At 46.6% G+C, this 18,901-nt stretch overlaps 1 protein-coding gene and 1 long non-coding RNA gene across 3 annotated transcripts in view; one reads left to right on the forward strand and one right to left on the reverse strand.

Moving 5' to 3' along the window:
• The window catches only part of RBM20 (RNA binding motif protein 20), a 216,730-nt gene that overhangs the window by 141,441 nt on the left and 56,388 nt on the right, over positions 1–18,901 (forward strand). For both annotated transcript variants that reach the window (XM_049697037.1, XM_033421057.2), the window contains exons 2-5: positions 12,390–13,476; positions 14,873–14,934; positions 16,800–16,891; positions 17,697–17,794. In XM_049697037.1, coding sequence (XP_049552994.1) covers positions 12,390–13,476; positions 14,873–14,934; positions 16,800–16,891; positions 17,697–17,794 — 1,339 coding nt within the window. The remainder of the gene's footprint in view (positions 1–12,389; positions 13,477–14,872; positions 14,935–16,799; positions 16,892–17,696; positions 17,795–18,901) is intronic.
• LOC125961018 (uncharacterized) lies at positions 763–3,600 on the reverse strand. Its single transcript, XR_007471314.1, has 2 exons — positions 3,395–3,600; positions 763–1,323 (listed from the first exon to the last, which is right to left on the reverse strand). It is a non-coding gene; the product is annotated as an uncharacterized LOC125961018 (long non-coding RNA).

The raw sequence follows: 18,901 nt of genomic DNA on the forward strand, positions 1-18,901 counted from the left end.
CACATATCTCCTCAGATCACACACTGAAATTGCATTTTCTTCAGACTTAGTTAAAAGGAAAAATGTGGCAACAAGTCTGTTTGTTGAATATTTTAGAATTTTATCCTTGATGTGGTGGTGGTATTTACATAATTTTGACAGTGTTCAAAGACAGAGTCTAATCTACATTCTCCACGGAGCTTCATCTTCAAAGCCTTTTAGCCGCGTACACATGGCACATTTAGCTAGGAAAACAAATTGAGAATGTGATACACAGCTATTATCTCCGCACACACACACACACACACGGAGCAGGTGTGTACATGTATAGATGTGTTTATTGGCTCCACACACGTACTGTGTACCAGGCACTGTGACGTGAAATGGCCATGTAGTTTCTGCCTTCAAAATGACCGTTGGGTGTGAGGACATCAGATGCGTGATGGCGTAGACAATTAGTAGCGAGGGTGGTAGGGGTTAGAGTGTAACTGAGGCTTAGCAGAACGGCGGGGCATTGTGGGGGCTCACCGAAGGGGCACGAGCACACACTGGATGGGGGCAGGAGTCAGAGGAGGCTGCCTGGAGGAGGTGCCATCTAAGCTGCATGTTGAAGGATGGTAGTTACCCAGGTGAGGGAGAGTGGCGGGGAGGTTGTCCAGCTGCAGGGAGCAGTATATTGCAAAGGTGTTCGTGTGCCCATTGTTCTTCCCTGGGGCTGGAGTGGCCTATAAACCCCGAATTATTTCATTTGCTTGTATAAACATTAACATTTGGCTTCATAGAGAACTTATATAGCAGTTTTAAAATATACATTTCAACTTTTTCTTTTGGCCACGCCCACGGCTTGCAGGGTCTTAGTTCCCAATCAGGGATTGCACTTGAACCACAGCAGTGAAAGTGCTGCAGTGAAAGCACCAAGTCCTATACGCTGGACCGCCAGGGAATTCCCTTAAATATACATTTCAAACAGCTTCTTAAAAAAAACAGCTTCTTTTTCCATCCCAAAAGACCCTGATGTTCCCTGGAAAAGTTTGTGCGTTGAGAGGTCACCATATCTTATGTCACTGAGAAAACAGATCTCTCCTAACCCCTGGAAGTGAAATCACCCGCCTTGATTTCAGCCTGCACAAAATGAGTGAAATTCTGCGTGAATTTCCTGAAGAATTGTGTCTCAGGCAAACCAACTCCAGTCCCGAATGGCTCTGAGCTGCATTTTACTGTGAAAGCTGGTTCTGTCTGTGGCATGCTTCGTAGAGGAGAGCGTCTTATGGCGAGGCGCTTTTAGTATTTCATTCACTTAGTCTTCACGGACAGAGTTGAGAGCCTCTCCTTGTGTAGAACTGCCTGCCCAAGAAAGGAGGGTTAGAAGAAATTAAATTATTTCATGCTGGCTGGACTGCAGCACATCTATCTGAACCAAGATATATATAACAATTATAGTATAACAATAGTTTCTTTAAAAGCATTCCCAGGAACTTAAAAATAGTTCAATTTGTAAGTAATGATAATAATAATAATTCAGTATTATGCAACTGCTATTATTATCATCACTGTGCTTTGCAGAACACCTGTACATCATGTTTGATCTTTGTAACAGCTAGCAGGGTGGACATTATTATCTCCGTTTGACAGACGAGGAAGTTAAACTTTAGAGTCATCAGATTTCAAAGGTGGAAGAGGCCTTGGAGATCCTTTCATCCAGCTTTCTCATGTTACACAAAAAGGGAAGTTGACTGACATGTAATCCCACTGGGAGTAAATGGCGGCTGTGGGACCTGGCCTGGGTCTTCTGAGTTCTAGCTCACCAATTTCTTCACTCCACCACACTGCTTTCAATCTTCAGTGTGTGAAAAGAAACTTGGAAGAATATGCATTTGTTTCTTTAAGGGAAATGCTGAAACCAGTCTTACATGCTGTTTTATGAGCTCATGCAGATACAGAAAAAGTCTCTTACTTTTATAATTTTTCTATATATAGATGGGTAAACTGACAGATATATAGATAAATAGATATACACACATATGTAGATGTTATTGGTGAAATGAAGGTGGAGTTAGGCAGTGTCTCAAAGGGGATATCAGCTTTATCTGTATAATTTTATTTTTTTGATAAAAAACATCTGGGCTCAAAATGCCCATAATGGTAGCATTTGTTAATTTGGAGTGATGAGCAATTAATTAGTAAATATTGGTTATATTCTTTAGATTTTTGTAGTTTTATAATTCAAAACAAAACAAATATATGAAAAATAAATTACCACCTACAATACCATCGTTTTATAAAATAAAGGATATTTTAGAGAAAGAAAATTGGTACAGAAGGAAGGAAAAGAAAAAACAAAGCTAATATCTGGCTCTTGGCGGTTAAGTTGACGTTAATTCTCTCTGCTTTAAGTCTTTTCCTGTTATGACACTAGCAGGATGTGTATTCTTTTCTCTGCAGTTGCTGCATTATCAGGTCTCTTTTGCACATTTTGAGCACTTCTAATAACTCCGGCAGGAAAGGCAGGCCCTCTCTTGTCAGTTATAAAATCGCTAGCTGTCCCTTTGTGACTGCACGTCCCCCAGGTTCCTAGAATCTTATTCTGACTGATTGAAGTGGTACAGAGTGCAATGGACCAAAAGGCTGGTGATCTGGTATCAGATGTGTTATTTAACATCACATCCTAGATGTGTTAACTAAACTTACTGTGGTGATCATTTTGCAGTATATACATGTATCAAATCATTACATGTGTACCTTAAACTTGTACAATGTTATATGTTAATTATATACTCATAAAGGTGGAAAATGATAAATTGGGAGAAAAAAACACAAAATAAAGGAAATAGCTTTATATTTAGTACCTTTAAACAAACAACTCCCCCCCAAGCAAAAAAACTGCACCCAAGGAAGTAGGTACAGGAATGTGGTTTTAGAAGCTCCCTTTCATGAATGTGGAAACCGAGGATAGAAAACTGGCCTTACGGTAAAGAGACCCTCATTCAAGTCCCAGCCTAGTCCCTGGATGCCCTTTGGTGATTCTTCTGACCTTTCTTGGTCTCACTCAGTCTTCTTAATATAAACTGGAAATGGTCATATTTGATTTACCTACCCATATGGTTGTCCTAGAGGTCAGATAGCCAATGAGGTGAAAACACTAAGACTCCAACTAAAAAATATGAAACAAAAGAGAGATGATAGGATTATCATCGCTGTTATGAATCATTCCAAGAGGTGTCATGGTGATATGAATCATCATATGATAATGTCAGGCTAAAACCCAAACATGGGATAAGGCCAGCATGAACCCAGTCATCTCAAAATTAGTCACAGAGGCCTCTCAAGTGATAATCCAGGAGCTCTCTTGTTACCAGGAAGACAGCACTGTCAAAAGCGTGTGTGATCTCACTCTTCTCCCAGAAAGAAGACTCACCTGTTGCATGCGGATGGGGACGGTACACCCTAGTGCCTGCATGAGCCCCGAGGAACGAGGATGAGCGCTGGCTTCCAGTCCCAGCTCTCCTCTATCTCGCTGTGTGATTCACATGTTATGGCAAGTCCTTTAGTTGATTCACATGTTATGGCAAGTCCTTTGGGCTTCCCTTTTTCCCTCTGTAGAATGAGTGTGTTAAACTAGTCTCTGAGATCTCTTCTTGCTCTTAACACTTGTGATAATTAGCTACAGGGTAAACTTCAGCCCCAGTATTACTGTGGTATCATCATGGTCATCTTTGTAACCTGACACTTAGGGCTGTTCCCTGTGGTTCATATCCTGACCTAGCTTCTGAGAGTGTTACAGCGAGTTGAGAATTTATGATTTGAGGTTCAGCTCCCAGGAGGCAGTGGAAGGGCAGGACCCAGCAAAGGCCTGACCCTGAGCCTGACCCTGACCCTGACCAGTGCACTTGATCTGATTTAGTTGCTCCGTAAAGTGTGAACAAACCTGGAAAACCTTCTCTTGCCTGGTCATGAGCTCTCTCATCCGGATGGTATTTTGTATCTTACCATGTGAGAAGAAATGGCATATTCATTGGGACTGTGTTGAACTGGAAGTGAATTTAAATTCCTGATTGTGTATCTTGGAAGTTATGGTGCTTACTGAAAATGTGACCGGTCCCGTTGGGGTAGGTGCCACCATGCTCTGAGCTGCGGTTCTTGGCTTCTGCTTCTGGATGGCCAAACGTTCCCAGGGCAGAGCTTGCTGTGAGTACACACACATTCATACCACTGAACTTCAGCTGCGTCCTTGCGTTATTGCATGGCCTTCATATCTACTGTTGACTCCTTATCCAGTTCACCAAGCAGCTGTGGTAACGCTCTGTGTCCCCCCAAGTGCCAGTCCGCACTCCTGCTCTCTCCCCTCCCAGCACATGTCCACTCTTATTTTTTTTTACTTCCTTTCTCTCTGTGTTTACATCTCTTTGTGTTCTCTGTCATCCATCTCTGTCTGTCTTTGAGGAAGATTTGTCACTCTGCCTTGGCAGAGCTCACCTGCCCTTTGCCCTGACGATGACTACAATGACGGTGATGGTAGTGATAGTAATGGTAATGACAGTGGTAAGAAGTCTAGTAGTTGTGCCGCTCGCTGCTGCATTGGTTTAGCGACTGCTTACTGTGTGTAGGAGCTGTGTGGAACAGTTTATGCCTACCCTGTCATTTAACTCTCAGAACAAACCTATAGCTTAGGTTACAGCTCAGATATAACCATCTTTGCTTTAATAATGAGGACTGAGGCTGAGAGAGAATAAGTATTTGCCCACAGTCACCAGCTGATACGTGGCAAACTAGAATTCATACCCAGGTTGATACAAACTCTGAAACCTGTGCCCTTAGCCTCTGGGCGATGCCCCTTCCCATCCCCGCCCCCCATGTGTGATGCAGAGCTCAATCACATCGGTATGCTTGGTATTCCATTAATATGGCTGAATCGATTTTACCTCTTTCTACTCTGAATCCTAGTGGCAATGAGATTATCTCCAAGGACGTGAGTGACAAATATCACTTCCTCTGTAGAGGAATGTTTTCTGAAAGGGAAGGGTGTGCTGTGATCACACAGAAGATGTTCTCTTTCCAGTAATCTTCGGCCAATGCCATATCCTTACGTCTGTACGGCACAGTTTCCAGAGCGTTCTGACAACTCCTTAGTGAATCTCGCATCAACCCTCATAATGTAAATGAGGAAAGACTGTGACTTCTCTTTTCATAGTTGAGGACGCTGAGGCTCAGGGAGGTAAGGTCTGTTGTCCACTGTGACTCAGTTGACAAGCGCAGAGTTACGACTGGAACCCAGGATGCCTGATTTGCCACCCTGGTTCGTACAGGGCAGCCCACAGCCCAATATGTACACTTACCTCTCCTCCAAGTGAAAGAAGACCAGAGAACCATCATATCTGTAATAAAGAACTTTTCCTCCTGGGGGATAAATGAATGCCTTGCATAATAAAGCCAGTTCTTAGTACAACAAAAAATGGCTTGTTAGGTGCTGAGGAATGAAAGGCGTGGCTTAGAAACTGCTCCCAGGTGAGGGCCGAGGCATTATGTCCCCTCGCACGGGAGCACCTGTGTGGCCAGAGCCGACTCTCCAAACCTGTAGAAAGTCCTGCAGCCCACACCCTTGCGGGGCCTCTCCCCTGGCACCCTATTCATACGTGGCCTCGTGACCACGGTGCGGGGCGCTTAGTCCACGGAGGATGGAGGAGCGTTCTGTTTCCCGAACTTCCAGGAAGCAGGTCTCCCTGGTCAGCAGATACACCAAAGTACCTGCCCGAGCGTCCCCTGAGTAACCCCTCGCCTCCAGCCGCTGGGTGCGTATGGTCATTCTGCTCTGCAGAAGGAGCTGGGGCGTGACAGGGAGCTCTTGAGTCAACGTGAGGCCATGGAGGGAACCGTCTGAATTCCATGCAGGTGGTTCAAGTAGGTTGGCTTTCTTTTTACATTGTTATTTTTATTAAGCACATAAAGGAAATGCATTGGCTCATGGAAAGAAAAGTCCAAGCAGATCCAGGGGAAGCCGGCATGAGGCACCCCTATGCAGACATTCAGGAGTGGCCTGTGCCCCTGTCTCCAGGCCAGTGTCTTTGGGTGGGCTTTATTCTCAGGCATCCTTAAGTGGTGGCTTAAATTCTGCCAGTTGAGCAACCTGGCCGTGGCCTGACAAGAAAACAAGTGTCCCTCTCTTGACAGCTCCAGCAGGATCCAGGAGTGTCCATTCCTGAGCCAGTCACTGTGGCCAGGGGCTCTGACTGTCCAGGACTGGGTCACATTGGGTGGACATTACTCTTGCACAGATAAGAAAATTCTGAGGGTTGGAAAAATTAAGCGACTTTGCCTCATCATACAACCAGTAACAGGCAGACGGAAGCCGGGTCTCTGACCACAACGCACCCTATAGCTGCCTTTCACCAACAGCTGATGCATCTTTGCATCTGTAGGTTGATTAATAAACCCAGAATGTTTGCAAGTTTTTGTTCAGAGTTCAGGGAAGGCCCTTGAGTTGGCCTTTTCTTTCACTTGTTACATTTCTGTGAAATGTCTGAGGCTTGAACCACTTCCTGGTGTACCTTACTGTTTTGTGCTTACCTCGGAACATTCATCCTCTCTGTGTTGACCTGTCTCCCCTGTGGTTTCGGGAAGATTTCTCTTTTTCCATCTCTAGCACCTTTGCCTGGCACAGAATAGATGCTCAGTCCCTGTGGGCTGAATCAAACTCATGAAGCCCCGTTGGCCCCTTTGCTGGAGTCTGTTTCAGAGCAGAGGCCCTGCGGCCCCTGTCTGTGTCATGGGTACCCTCCCTTCCTTTCAGAACAGAATGGATTATGTCACAAAACTCTTGCTGAATTTCCAGCACCCCGACTCAAACTGAAGAAGGCCAGTGCCTCACTTCTTGTGCCCAAATACTAATCCATCATGACATCCTGCTGGGGACTCAGAATAAAATGTGAAAGAGCTTTGGGACAAAGAGTGAGGGTTAGAGACAGATGTTGGCTGTCCCAGGGGGTGCAATATGTCACACATCCATTTGACACTATGGGATTAAACCATTAGAAACAGTGTTCATCTGGAGCTCCTAAATCTCCCAGTATTATAAAGGCAACTCGTTCTCCTTTATGTTGTATTTTATTTCTAAAACTCTTGAGAGAAATTCTGCTTTAACTGAAAAACAAAACCAAAAAACAAACAAAAAAACCAACTTTCTAAGTGAGCAGGGAACCAAAGTTTTTAATGTAATTACTTGCTGTGAATTCCTTTTTTTTTTGCACTGTGAATTCTTTGTTACAATTAACGGCTCAGGAAAGGAAAAGAAACCTCAGCCCTGGGGGAAGTGAACCTCGTGGAGGCCTGGATGGATCAGAGCGGCTGTGCTGTTTCTTCTGCGAATGTGGACCAGCCCTCTGTGGGGTTGTGTGGTAGGTATTCTAGCTCTGTGCCGGATGCCCAGGCCATGTGCCTGACTGGGCTGCACTCCCTCCTGCCCAGAGATGCGGTTTGACCATATGACTGCAAACAGAGCTGCCGCACAAGACCTAGAAGAAGAGAGGATGTGGCAGGTGCATAGAACCCTGCCCCCCACCTGTTCCCCAGACAAGGGGGCATCCCTGCTCTCACTTCTGAAGCTGACAGGGGTTCCAGAAAGGGCCTGTATCTCTGCACCTCCCCAGTGCTCAGCAAGTGCCTTGCATATGGAAGGTAGTCAGCATCTCACTGAACAGAGGGGAGGACCACAGGGAAATATGGGTGGAGATGATAATTTGGTGATGAAATAGATAGTTCTGGAACTTAAGGCTTTTGGAGGCAAGGCTATTCTGTCAGGCACTAGAAGCTGGTTTGAAAGCTCTGGGTTTTCATTGAGGTTTTACTGCCACCCAACTGTGTGCCTTTGGGCAAGTCACTTTCTTTGTTAATGAGCGGGGTGGATGACTTGATCGCTAAGGGTCTGTAATTCTCCCAGGGTGCCATTGCTCCAGCTGCTTAGAGAAATGTGACTCGGAAAAGGAAGAGACTTCTGGGTTTTTCTGGCTCTTGGCTAATTTCCCAGAAGGTGTTCAGATCCTGGGTCAGGGGGAGCAAGAGTTCATACCAGAAAGATCCAGCCAATGTCCCCACACCCACTGCTGCCTCTCTGAGTGGAAGCCTCTTTTGCATCTAATTTTCTTGGTGGATTTTATAAGTTTCCTATTGCTTCTGTAACATGTTACCACAAATTTAGTAATTTACAGTTAAATTTAAATTTCTTACAGTTCTGGGGCTCAGAAGTCCAAAATCAGTCTCACGGGGCCAAAGTCAGGGTGTCAGCAAGGCTGGTTCCTTCTGGAGGCTCGAGGGGAAATTTTGTTTCCTTGTCTTTTCCAGTTTCTAGAGACCATTTGCATTTCCGTGGCTCACGGCCCCTCCCCCTATCTTCCAAGCCAGCAGCATAGCATCTTTTCTCCTCTCTGACTCTGCTTCCATCCTTATATCTTCTCTCTCTGACTCTGATCCCCCTGCCTCTATTTTATAAGGACTCTTGTGATTACATTGGGTCAACTCAGATAATCCAGGATAATCTCTCCATCTCAAGATCCTTAATTTAATCACATCTGGACAGTCCCCTTTACCATTTTAGGTAAGATTCACAGGTTCTGGGGATTAGGATGTAGAGATATTTTTTTTTTGGGGGGGGGTGTTCATTATTCAGCCTACCACAGGGATTATCCATTTGATTTCAAAACCTAGATTTGGACAGGGAGTGAGAGTATTGGAACTCTTGCTTTGGAATGGGGAATTGTAGACAGCTCCCTAGGCCGGTGGCTCTGTACCTGAGTGAAGTGTAAGCTGTATACAACAGCAAAATCCATTTGTTTTCTGCATATATTTAGATTCTCCTTCCTATAATGCATCCATTATCTTCCTTCTTCATTCTGTTCGTGGCGGTTACCAAGTACCCACCAAGTGCGAGGCAGTGTGCCCGGAAAATGCGAGAATCTCCGAGACGTGCTCCCTGCCCTGGTGGAGCTTACGTTTAGTGGAGGGAGAGGGGCACATAAGCAGTTATTTTCAATATAAGGCAGTGATGTGACAGTGAAAAACCAAGGAAGACAGGAGGGTGACCTCTGTTCTACCCTTTAGGGTGTCAGACGACATGCCCCAATTTTTGGCTCAGAAGTATGATAGTTATATGCACCTGAATTTTAAGTTATTAATGCTGATAGGCTAAGAATTTTAAGGCTTTTTATAAGTAGGATAAAGTGCCTTTTCTTTTTTATCGAAGGGTCTTTGGTTCATAAAGTTATCTAGCTCTGATGATTCCTGTGAAATCACTTCCATTCAAGGTTGATTCAAGTTAAGGACAATAGGAATTTGCTAGGCAAAGCAGAAGTTGGGAAGAAAATCTAGCCAGTCTTCTTAATTCATGCTGCATGTGAATGAGTAAACTTCTGTAACCTGGACTGTCCTCAGAAAAGCACTCGTTTCCCGTGGCTGACCTACAAATACCCAGCGAGGTTGGCTCTCCTAGTTGGAAAGACAGCTCTTCCTTGCGTGTCCTTTCAGAGGCAAAGGGGAATCTCCAGCAAGAGCTCCCTCCAGCCCAGAACACAGTTTTAGAAAACACAGTTGACTTCTCTGGGAAAAACAGAACCAACCTTGTCCTACTCTCTCATGGAAACCAAGTTGGCACCTCATCATTGCCTTGTTAGCAAGGACAGGCTGCGTTGCAGGACAGCCCTGGTAGGAAGGGTTGGCACTGGGTGGGCAGGGTTTTGAGTTAAGCTTAATTGCTCCTCCAAAGCTCAGCTACTTAATACTACACAAGTAGGAATCTATCACCAGACTCTAGAGCATCCTCCTTTTCCTTTCATATTCTTGCGGACGTGGACAGTTAGCACTTCCACAACTCTGCTGCTGCCATGATTTGTGCCCGGGGCCACACTGGGGCCCCCAAGGCTTGGCTGCAACCAGCACAACTACCCAGAGGAGAAAAGGTCTGTCACGACCTTTAACCAGCCCCCCAGTATCTTAAAACGCAGCCAGCCTGTGTTGTCCTTGGAGCACAGCAGGGCTGCCGGCTGGGTGAAGGTCCTGTCTCTTTAATGACTTACAGCAAATTCTTGATCTCTCATAGAATGAGAAAGAGTAAGACAAAGTCGTTTTTGTCTGGCTGCAAAGTGTGTTTTGTACTTGAATTTGAATGTGGGTGTGCCTAATGTTCTGAGAACTCACTTCAGGCAAAACAGTAAAGCAGCCCACGAAGAAGTCCTCGGGGAGGGCTGAGGAGCTGTGTACTTAACCACTTGCGCCCCTTCTCTTCTTTGCAAAGCCTGGCTGGGGTTTGACTCTCTGGTCTGTACTCACCAACAATGGGTATTCGTTAAGTAGATCACCTAATCTCTCTGAGCTTTAGGTTCTTGCCCTGCAAAACTGGGGTGAGGTTACCCATAGCCCATAGGACTAATGGCGAGATCCCATGAGATAACATAGGCAAAGCCCTGGCCACACAGTGTCGCAGTAAATGTGAGAATCTGTCCCACTCACCTGCCTCCCCCACCTGCCTCCCCTCATTCTCTCGGACCAATGTAACACGCCAACCCAAAGTGGGAGAGGAGTGACATGCCACACACCTCCCTTTTTTCCCTCGCCTGTCCCTACCTCTGACCCTTCTCCTTTGTTTCATTGTCATCAGACTTGTACGGGACAGAGCATGTGACAGTGGACACCTTGTCTAAAGTGTCCCAGCTTTGCAGTTTCTATCCCACACTGCCGTAGACATGCTGAACGTGCAGCCTGGGCTGTCCATGGCAATCCCAATCTCAATTGCACGGTCCCATTCTTCCCATTAAAACGTCCTGAGAATTCCAGTTTATCAACATCCCGAACACATTTCCTGATTGCACCCACTCCTCGGAAGGGGACTTTAAGACCAGGAAATATAGGGTCTTACAAAAGAGCCATGACAATGGTAACCACGTGTCCCAGATTTTCTGGGAAAGTCTGTTCCCTTTCCAGTCCACGGGTCCTGATTTTTGGTCTAGAAAACACCGTAACCAACCAACAGGGGTCACGTGAAAGGCACGTGTCAGACAGAACACCCCCGAAATAAGATTCTGTGAGAGCCCACCACCGCCTGTGATCTCAAATTCAGATTCTTCACTTGTAATTTTTTGATTTTTTCCTGTGCTAGTTGGGTTTGAGAGTGAACTGAAGGGCACATGATTCTTGTTGCTTTTGGATGTGAAATGAGGACAAGGATGAAAATGTGTTAGGCAGAAATATACACACACAATTCACTCTGTGTGCAATTTTGAAGACTACTTTTTTCATTTAACATTAGAGTCTATGGATTTTTCTCGTGTCACTAATTTTTTTTTCCTTTGTAAACGATGACCTTACCAAATTCAAAATGGAGCCTATGACCGGCAAGGATGAGTGTGGGATGAGGATGGGAGAGCAGATACCCAAGGAGGACTTAGTGTGGTGGCGTGTTTTCTGTCTTAAGCTTGGTGATGGGAACACTTTTTTGTTTGTTTTTTTGCGTTACACGGGCCTCTCACTGCCGTGGCCCCTCCCGTCGCAGAGCACAGGCTCTGGACGCTCAGGCCCAGCGGCCATGGCTCACGGGCCCAGCCGCTCCACGGCATGTGGGATCTTCCCGGACCAGGGCATGAACCCGTGTCCCCCGCATCAGCAGGCGGACTCCCAACCACTGCGCCACCAGGGAAGCCCGGGAACGCTTTTTTGAATGTCTTAAATATTACATGATACAATAGAAATGTACGCACCAGTAGTGAATGGTTACTGAACATTTCATTCTATAAATATGTTATAATTTACTCACTTTAAAACTCCCCTCCCTACTATTATCAGTTATTTGTAACTTTCAATGTTGGACTCTTAAATAATGTAGTATCATTAAACACCTTTGGGTATCAAGTTTTGTCTGCATTTTAGCTCATTTTCTTAGGCTAGATTTATAGAATTGAATTATTGGGTCAAAGAGTATGGCTGTAATGAATGCATGTCGCCAGACTACCTTTGGACAAAGTCGCACGAGTTTAGACTATCATTGATATCGTATCCATTCTGCTTTATCTCACCAGCACTGAGTGCTGTGAGATATATATATGGCTATATAGTTATATATACGTGTATATATATATATATATATATTTGCTACTTCGCTAGGCAAATATTTGTTTCTAATGGTTTTACTTGTATCTCTTTGATTACCAGTGAGATTGAACATTATACCATATAAGAATTTTTCTGTTGGAGTTTTAAAATAATTGTTTAATTGATGTGTATGAGTATAGGTTTTTGCAGACTCGATTACATGTGGGGCCTGTGTGGGAGGGTCTTGTTTGTATGGGAGGGGCGACCACAGATGAGCAAACAAACAGCCTGTTGTCCCCCTGGGTGGAAAACAGCTGTGCATCTAGGCCTTTGTCTCCCTGCAGTGCCGCCAAGCTCCTGGACAAGACCCCGTTCTCGGTCAGTAACGCAAACCCGCTGCTTCCTTCGCCCGCGAGCCTCCAGCTGGCTCAGCTGCAAGCTCAGCTCACCCTCCACCGGCTAAAGCTGGCACAGACGGCCGTCACCAACAACACCGCGGCCGCCACCGTCCTGAACCAAGTCCTCTCCAAAGTGGCCATGTCCCAGCCTCTCTTCAACCAGTTGAGGCATCCGTCCATAATCAGCTCCCCCCATGGCCACACCGGGGTGCCCCAACACGCAGCAACCATGCCCAGTGCCCGGTTTCCCTCTAATGCAATTGCCTTCTCGCCCCAGGGCCAGACACGAGGCCCAGGGCCCTCTGTGAGTCTCCCCAGCCAGCCCCCCAATGCCATTGTGATGCACCCTTTCAGCGGGGTCATGCCTCAGACCCCTGCCCAGCCAGCAGTCATCTTGGACATCGGCAAGACTGGGCCCGCCCCTGCTGCAGCGGGATTCTACGAGTATGGTAAAGCCAACTCGGGCCAGGCATATGGCTCTGAAACTGATGGTCAGCCCAGTTTCCTGCCAGCCTCGGCCTCTACCTCGGGCGGCGTGACCTATGAAGGGCACTACAGCCACTCAGGGCAAGATGGCCAAGCCGCCTTTCCCACGGACTTCTACGGACCCAACGCCCAAGGGTCACAGGTGGCAGGTGGATTTGCGGCTGAGCCGGCCGGGGGCTTGAAAGGCGAGGTAGGTCCGCTGCTGCAGGGTCCGAACAGCCAGTGGGAGAGCCCCCATGGATTCTCTGGCCAAAGCAAGCCCGACCTTAGAGCAGTCCCCAACCTGTGGCCTCCAGCCCCCAGCCAGCCCTATGAGCTGTATGACCCCGAGGAGCCCACCCCAGACAGGACCCCTCCTTCCTTTGGGGGTCGGCTCAACAACAGCAAACAGGGTTTCAGCGGAGCCTGGCGGCGGGCCACGGAGGAGCAGGCGATGCTGTCTGTGCAGCCCTTGCAGGCGCACGAGCTGAATGACTTTCACGGTGTGACCCCCCTCCACCTGCCCCACGTCTGTAGCATCTGCGACAAGAAGGTGTTTGATTTGAAGGTGAGTCATCCAGGACCGGCTGGGAGCCACAGCGGAGCCTTGTGGGCTCTCCACCACAGCCCAACTCCTGCTGCTCACGGGCAAGGAACTGTGACATTTGGGGACTGGGTAACAGAATTTTGCCATCGGTACCCTTGACGAAAAGCCTAGGTATTAGAACCAGAAGGAGTTTCAGAAATGTATCAGGGCCAGTCCCTTGCTTTAAGGCAAATAAGAGATTCTTACCCATGGTTATAGGTGAGAGATGAGGGTGAGTGGAGGACCAAGTGACCCCACTTGGGTTATGGAAAAGGGACCCAGGAATTAGCCTCTGCCTCCTTGCCTACATTCCTTGAGAACGTATACTGTACTGAGTACAAAAGGGGGAAAGTGTTAGCAGAATTTTGAGTTGGGCAAGGGAGTAATTCTCAGGTGGGACCTAGACGAATTGTTATAGAGAGGCCTCAGCTTCTGCATCTGCAAAATGGAGGTAGAGCCTTATTACACCTTTTCAGTGGTTGTGAAGTGCTTTGGGCCCCTGCAAACAAAAGTCCATGGTAGTATAAATTTTCCCCCAAGATGTATTGATGATGCAGTGAAGTATTCCAAAGCAAGAATAATTGCAGTTAGCATATATTAAACCCTTCCTCTGTGTCAGCGGTAACTCTCCAAGGTAGATACTATTATTATACTCATTTTACAGATGCAAAAACTGAGGCCCAGAGAGATGAAATGACTTGTCCAGGGCCCCATAGCCAGAAAGTGGTGGAGTGGAGATTCAAACGTGGGTCTGACCCTCCCAGAGCCTGTGCCTCTTATCACTGAGCTGTACGGCCTCTCGTCTCTCATCTTGTCTGCAGAGCACAGTAATCCTTGTTTAGCGGGCAACACACCACAGTGTGTCATTCACCCCTGCTTGGGTTATGTCATGCAAACGCATCCCTGTCACTTGGGTGGACCATACCCTCTCACCTCCTGTCTCAGGAGGGGGCCGGCTAACGTGGGAGTTGATGGAGGATTTTGTCTCTCATAAGTCTTTTCTAAGGCTTTGCAACTCCCTGGGAGTCCACCTGCCAGATTCTCATATGGAAGTACATCGGAGGTGTGGTGGGACCAGGGGCCCCCTGAGAGGGGAAGAGGAAATCGGACTTGTGAATCTGGGCTCCTGTCCAAGATAGGCATGGGATGTGCAGGTGGAGGCCGAAGATGATGATGATGACAGTGACGCTGGTTAGGGAGGCAGGAACGGGGGAGGAGCCTGGATGGGAGGGGAGCAGGGGAGGGAGAGGCATCAGCAGGGCTGGTCCAGCATCTGGGCACTCTGCCCTCCCTGCCCTTAGGAGGAAATCTGTACTCATCCACTGCCTTCCTGGGGGCTCAGTTCTCCTTCGGTCATTTTTCTTTCCTTCTGGCCTAGGACTGGGAGCTGCATGTAAAAGGGAAACTCCATGCTCAGAAATGCCTGCTCTTCTCTGAAAAGTAAGTGCTGTCCAGGAGGACAGGTTCATGCATGCACTCAGCGCACATTCACTGAGCACTTACTGTGCGCCTTGCTTTGTTCTTGCTGGGGAAAGAGCAGAGGACAAAACAAGCAAATCCCTGTTCTCAAGGAGCTTTACACTTAATGGCAGGGGGTGGGGCAGTGTCAGATGATAAACTAGTGAACTCTATAGCATCTCTGGTGGTAAACGCTAAGCAGAAAATGGCATCAGGGCAGAGGCAGGAAGTGTGTGTGTGTGTGTGTGTGTGTGTGTGTGCACACTCAGAGGGGCTGGTGGTGGGAAGGCCTCACTGAGGACATCCCAGGAGGGCATGGAATGAACCGTGGCCGTCTGGGGGACATGCACTCCCAGCAGAAGGAACAGCGAGTTTGAGGGCCCTGGCGTGGTCCAGGGATGCTCAGGCAGCATCAGTGTGAGCAGTGCGGAGTACCTGGGGGGAGGAGCCAGGGAAGTAGTGGGGCTGCATCCTGAGCACTGGGGCTTGTGGAGAGGACTTTCACTTTTGATTTGAATGAGACTGGAGCCCTGGAGGGCTGAGCAGAGAAGGGATGTGCTCTGGCTTCACTGACTGGGACCCTGGCTGCCATGCTGAGAATAGGTGGTGGGGGCAAAGGCAGACTCGGGGAGACCAGTGAGGAAGGGGTTCCAGATACCCACACAGAAGAGAGGAGCCTGGGCCCAGGGATGTAGAACAGAGGATGGGATTAAGTGTTTTGAAATGAGCTCATCCAAAAGGCCTCCCTTCCTTATTTACAGTAACCAACAGGTAGAAGCAACCCAAATGTCCAGGCCAGGTAAATAGATAAACACATGTGGTCTGTGTTTACAGTGGGATATTATTCAGCCTTCAAAAGGAAGGAATTTCTGACACAGGCAACAACATGGGTGAACCTTGAGGACGTTACTCTAAGTGAGATAAGCCAGTCACAAAAGGACAAATGCTGTGTGATTCCACTTCCAGGAAGTACTGAGAGTCGTCAGATTCATAGAGACAGAAAGTAGAAGGGTGGCTGCCAGGGGCGGGGAGAAGGGGCTGGGGAGGTAGTACAGAGTTTCCGTTTTACAAGATGGGAAAGAGTTCTTCGGAAGATGGAGGGTAGCGATGGTTGCCAAACAGTGTGAGTGTACTCAATGCCACCGAACCGTACACTTAAAAATGGTTAAGATGGTACGTTTTATGTTATGTGTATTTTACCACAGTTTAAAAAAGTGATTTTAAAAAAGCATTTCTTTTCTGGCTCCCCATTTTTTTATTGTGATAAGACTCACCATGTTAACCACTTTAAGGTGTACAATTCAATGGTATTTAGCACATTGACAAGGTTTTGCAAATACTACCAGTCTCTAGTTCCAGAACATTTTCATCACCCCCAGAGGAAACTTATATCCATTAGGCAGTCACTCCCCATTCCCCCTCCCTACCCCCAGCCCCTGGCAACCACTACTCTGCTTTCTGTCTTCATGGATTTGCTTCTTCTGAGCATTGAATATGAATAGAATCATATAACATGTGACCTTTTGTGACCGGCTTTTTCACTTAGCTTAATATTTTCAAGGTTCACCCACATTGTAGCGTATGTAGCCTTTTTATGGCTGAATAATATTTTATATATATATATATATATATATATAAACATTGTGTTTATCCATTCATCTTTTGATCTGTATTTGGGGTGTTTCTGCCTTTTGGTTATTATGAATAGGGCTGCTGTGAACATCTCTGTTTGAACATTTATTTTCTGCTATTTGGGGTCTAAGCCTTGGAGTGGAATTTCTGGGTCACATGGCAATTCTTTGTTTAACTTATTGAGTAACTGGTTCCCCTTTTTCACCCCTCTCCAGCGCCGCTGTCCGGTGTGTACTCGGTTCCGCAGAGGGAACACTGTGTGCCTCTCCCAACAGCACAGCTGTTCATAACCCTGCTGGGAATGAAGGTGAGAAAGGGCCCCACAGATCAGCAGCTTGAAGCAGAAATCAGTTTTCCAAAGGCTTCTTACTCTCCACCTTTATTTATTTATTTTTTCAACATCTTTATTGGAGTGTAATTGCTTTACAATGGTGTGTTAGTTTCTGCTGTATAACAAAGTGAATCAGCTATACATATACATATATCCCCATATCTCCTGCCTCTTGCGTCTCCCTCCCACCCTCCCTATCCCACCCCTCTAGGGGACACACAGCACCAAGCTGATCTCCCTGTGCTATGCGGCTGCTTCCCACTAGCTATCTGTTTGACATTTACTCCCCATCTTTAATAACCAAATGTCCCCGATGTGCCTTTGTGGACACATCTATAAAGCAAACAGATCCCAAGATGCTAAAATGCATTGGGCCTGCTCTCTGGCCTCCTCAGTGCTTTCTACGTGTTTTAGACGTAAAGCTTTGCTGGTTATCAACATGCCCAGAAGTATAATCATGCCAATCACTAATCACTGTGTTAAAATGGAATTTTCACTTTTCTTTTCCCACTTCTGTCCTAATAATGACTTTATTTTGGGGGGCTTAAACCAGTTATTTTATTATGTTTGCCTTACGACTTTTAAACATTTATGAAAAAGAATGATTTATTTCAAGAAAGAAAAGCTAAATTTAATATTTTTTAAAAGAACATTTAGTAAAATGTCATTTTTAGTTTTAAATAGGAGGAACATTGCTCTTGCACATATCCATAAATAATGACTTTTGAAGGTCAAGGAAATGACTAGGTTTTCACCCAGTTTTGTGTAATTTACCGTCTAGATTACTCCTCAAATCTTGGAACATCATATGCGGCCATTCCTGCAAGGTCATTTACTCAGTCAAATCCCGCATTCCCTTCAGCTTCCCCAGGGACAAATGTGAGTACAGAAGCATTTTCTCCGCTGTCATTTGTCATCATCAACGCATTTGTATCACCTGCTCTGCCTGGGTGTAGAGGTACAGAAGGGGCTGGGGTGAAGCTGGCACAGATGGGGTTTAGTGCAGAGCAGGAAAGCAGAGGTCAAGAGTTGTTTAATTCAGGGTTTTCCCTGGTGGTCCACAGGCTGGGGCTCCACGCTCCCAGTGCAGGGGGCCTGGGTTCAGTCCCTGGTCAGGGAACTGGATCCTGTGTGCCACAGCTGGGAGTTTGCATGCCGCAACTGGAGATCCCACATGCCACAAGTGGGACCCGGCACAGCCAAATAAATAAATAAATGGATGAATATTTTTTTTAAAAAAGAGTTGTTTAATTCAGTCCAGCTGGTGTTGAAACACATAGATTAAAAAGCTGACATAATTTCTTAAAATTGAAAGCACTCAAAGATTTTCTAGCATTCAGCACTGGTTTAGAAAAAAATAAGTATGAGGGTTTTGTGTGTGTGTGTGTGTGTGTGTGTGTGTGCTATGTGTTTTCTAAGACTTGGACATTTTATTGAAGTGGACCATTTCCTGTGAGTGGGTGATTCTGAAACTTGAACAGAAAGAGAAAATGTGTTTGAAAAGTACGGACCGAGCACTAATGGTATTTTTGACCCCTTGGGGAAATGGTCACGTCTGCATAATATCAATACTTCGTTTTTAGTTGTGTTTGTGTTCCTTCCTCTCTACAACGGGCACTTTCGTCCCCCAAAGCTCTAAAGATTCATTCCTCCTTTTTCCAGCAATTGTGACAACTCGCTCTCCCCCCTCAGTTTTCCCCCTGCGTGTAGCCTGGTCCCCCAGGAGCTGCCCAGCTTCTCTCCCTCCCTGGCAAATGTGGGGAAGGGGGTGGGAGCCGCAGAGCCACCTGTAAAGCAAACTGTGTTTGACTGAACCCTGCTCGAGGGCGCGTGTCTGTGTGGTTTTGCCTGTGCCTGTGTTTTTCCAATTCGTGATGTGAGCAGCTGCAGGCTCTTTCTTCTTGCGCTCAGCAGAGCGGGCCTCCACGTGCCGTCCCTTCCACGTGTCTGTCGGTGCATTTGAGCAAAACTCAGGAAGAGCAAGCA

This window comes from Orcinus orca, chromosome 14 (genome assembly GCF_937001465.1).
Source record: "Orcinus orca chromosome 14, mOrcOrc1.1, whole genome shotgun sequence".
Taxonomy (NCBI): Eukaryota; Metazoa; Chordata; class Mammalia; order Artiodactyla; family Delphinidae; genus Orcinus; species Orcinus orca.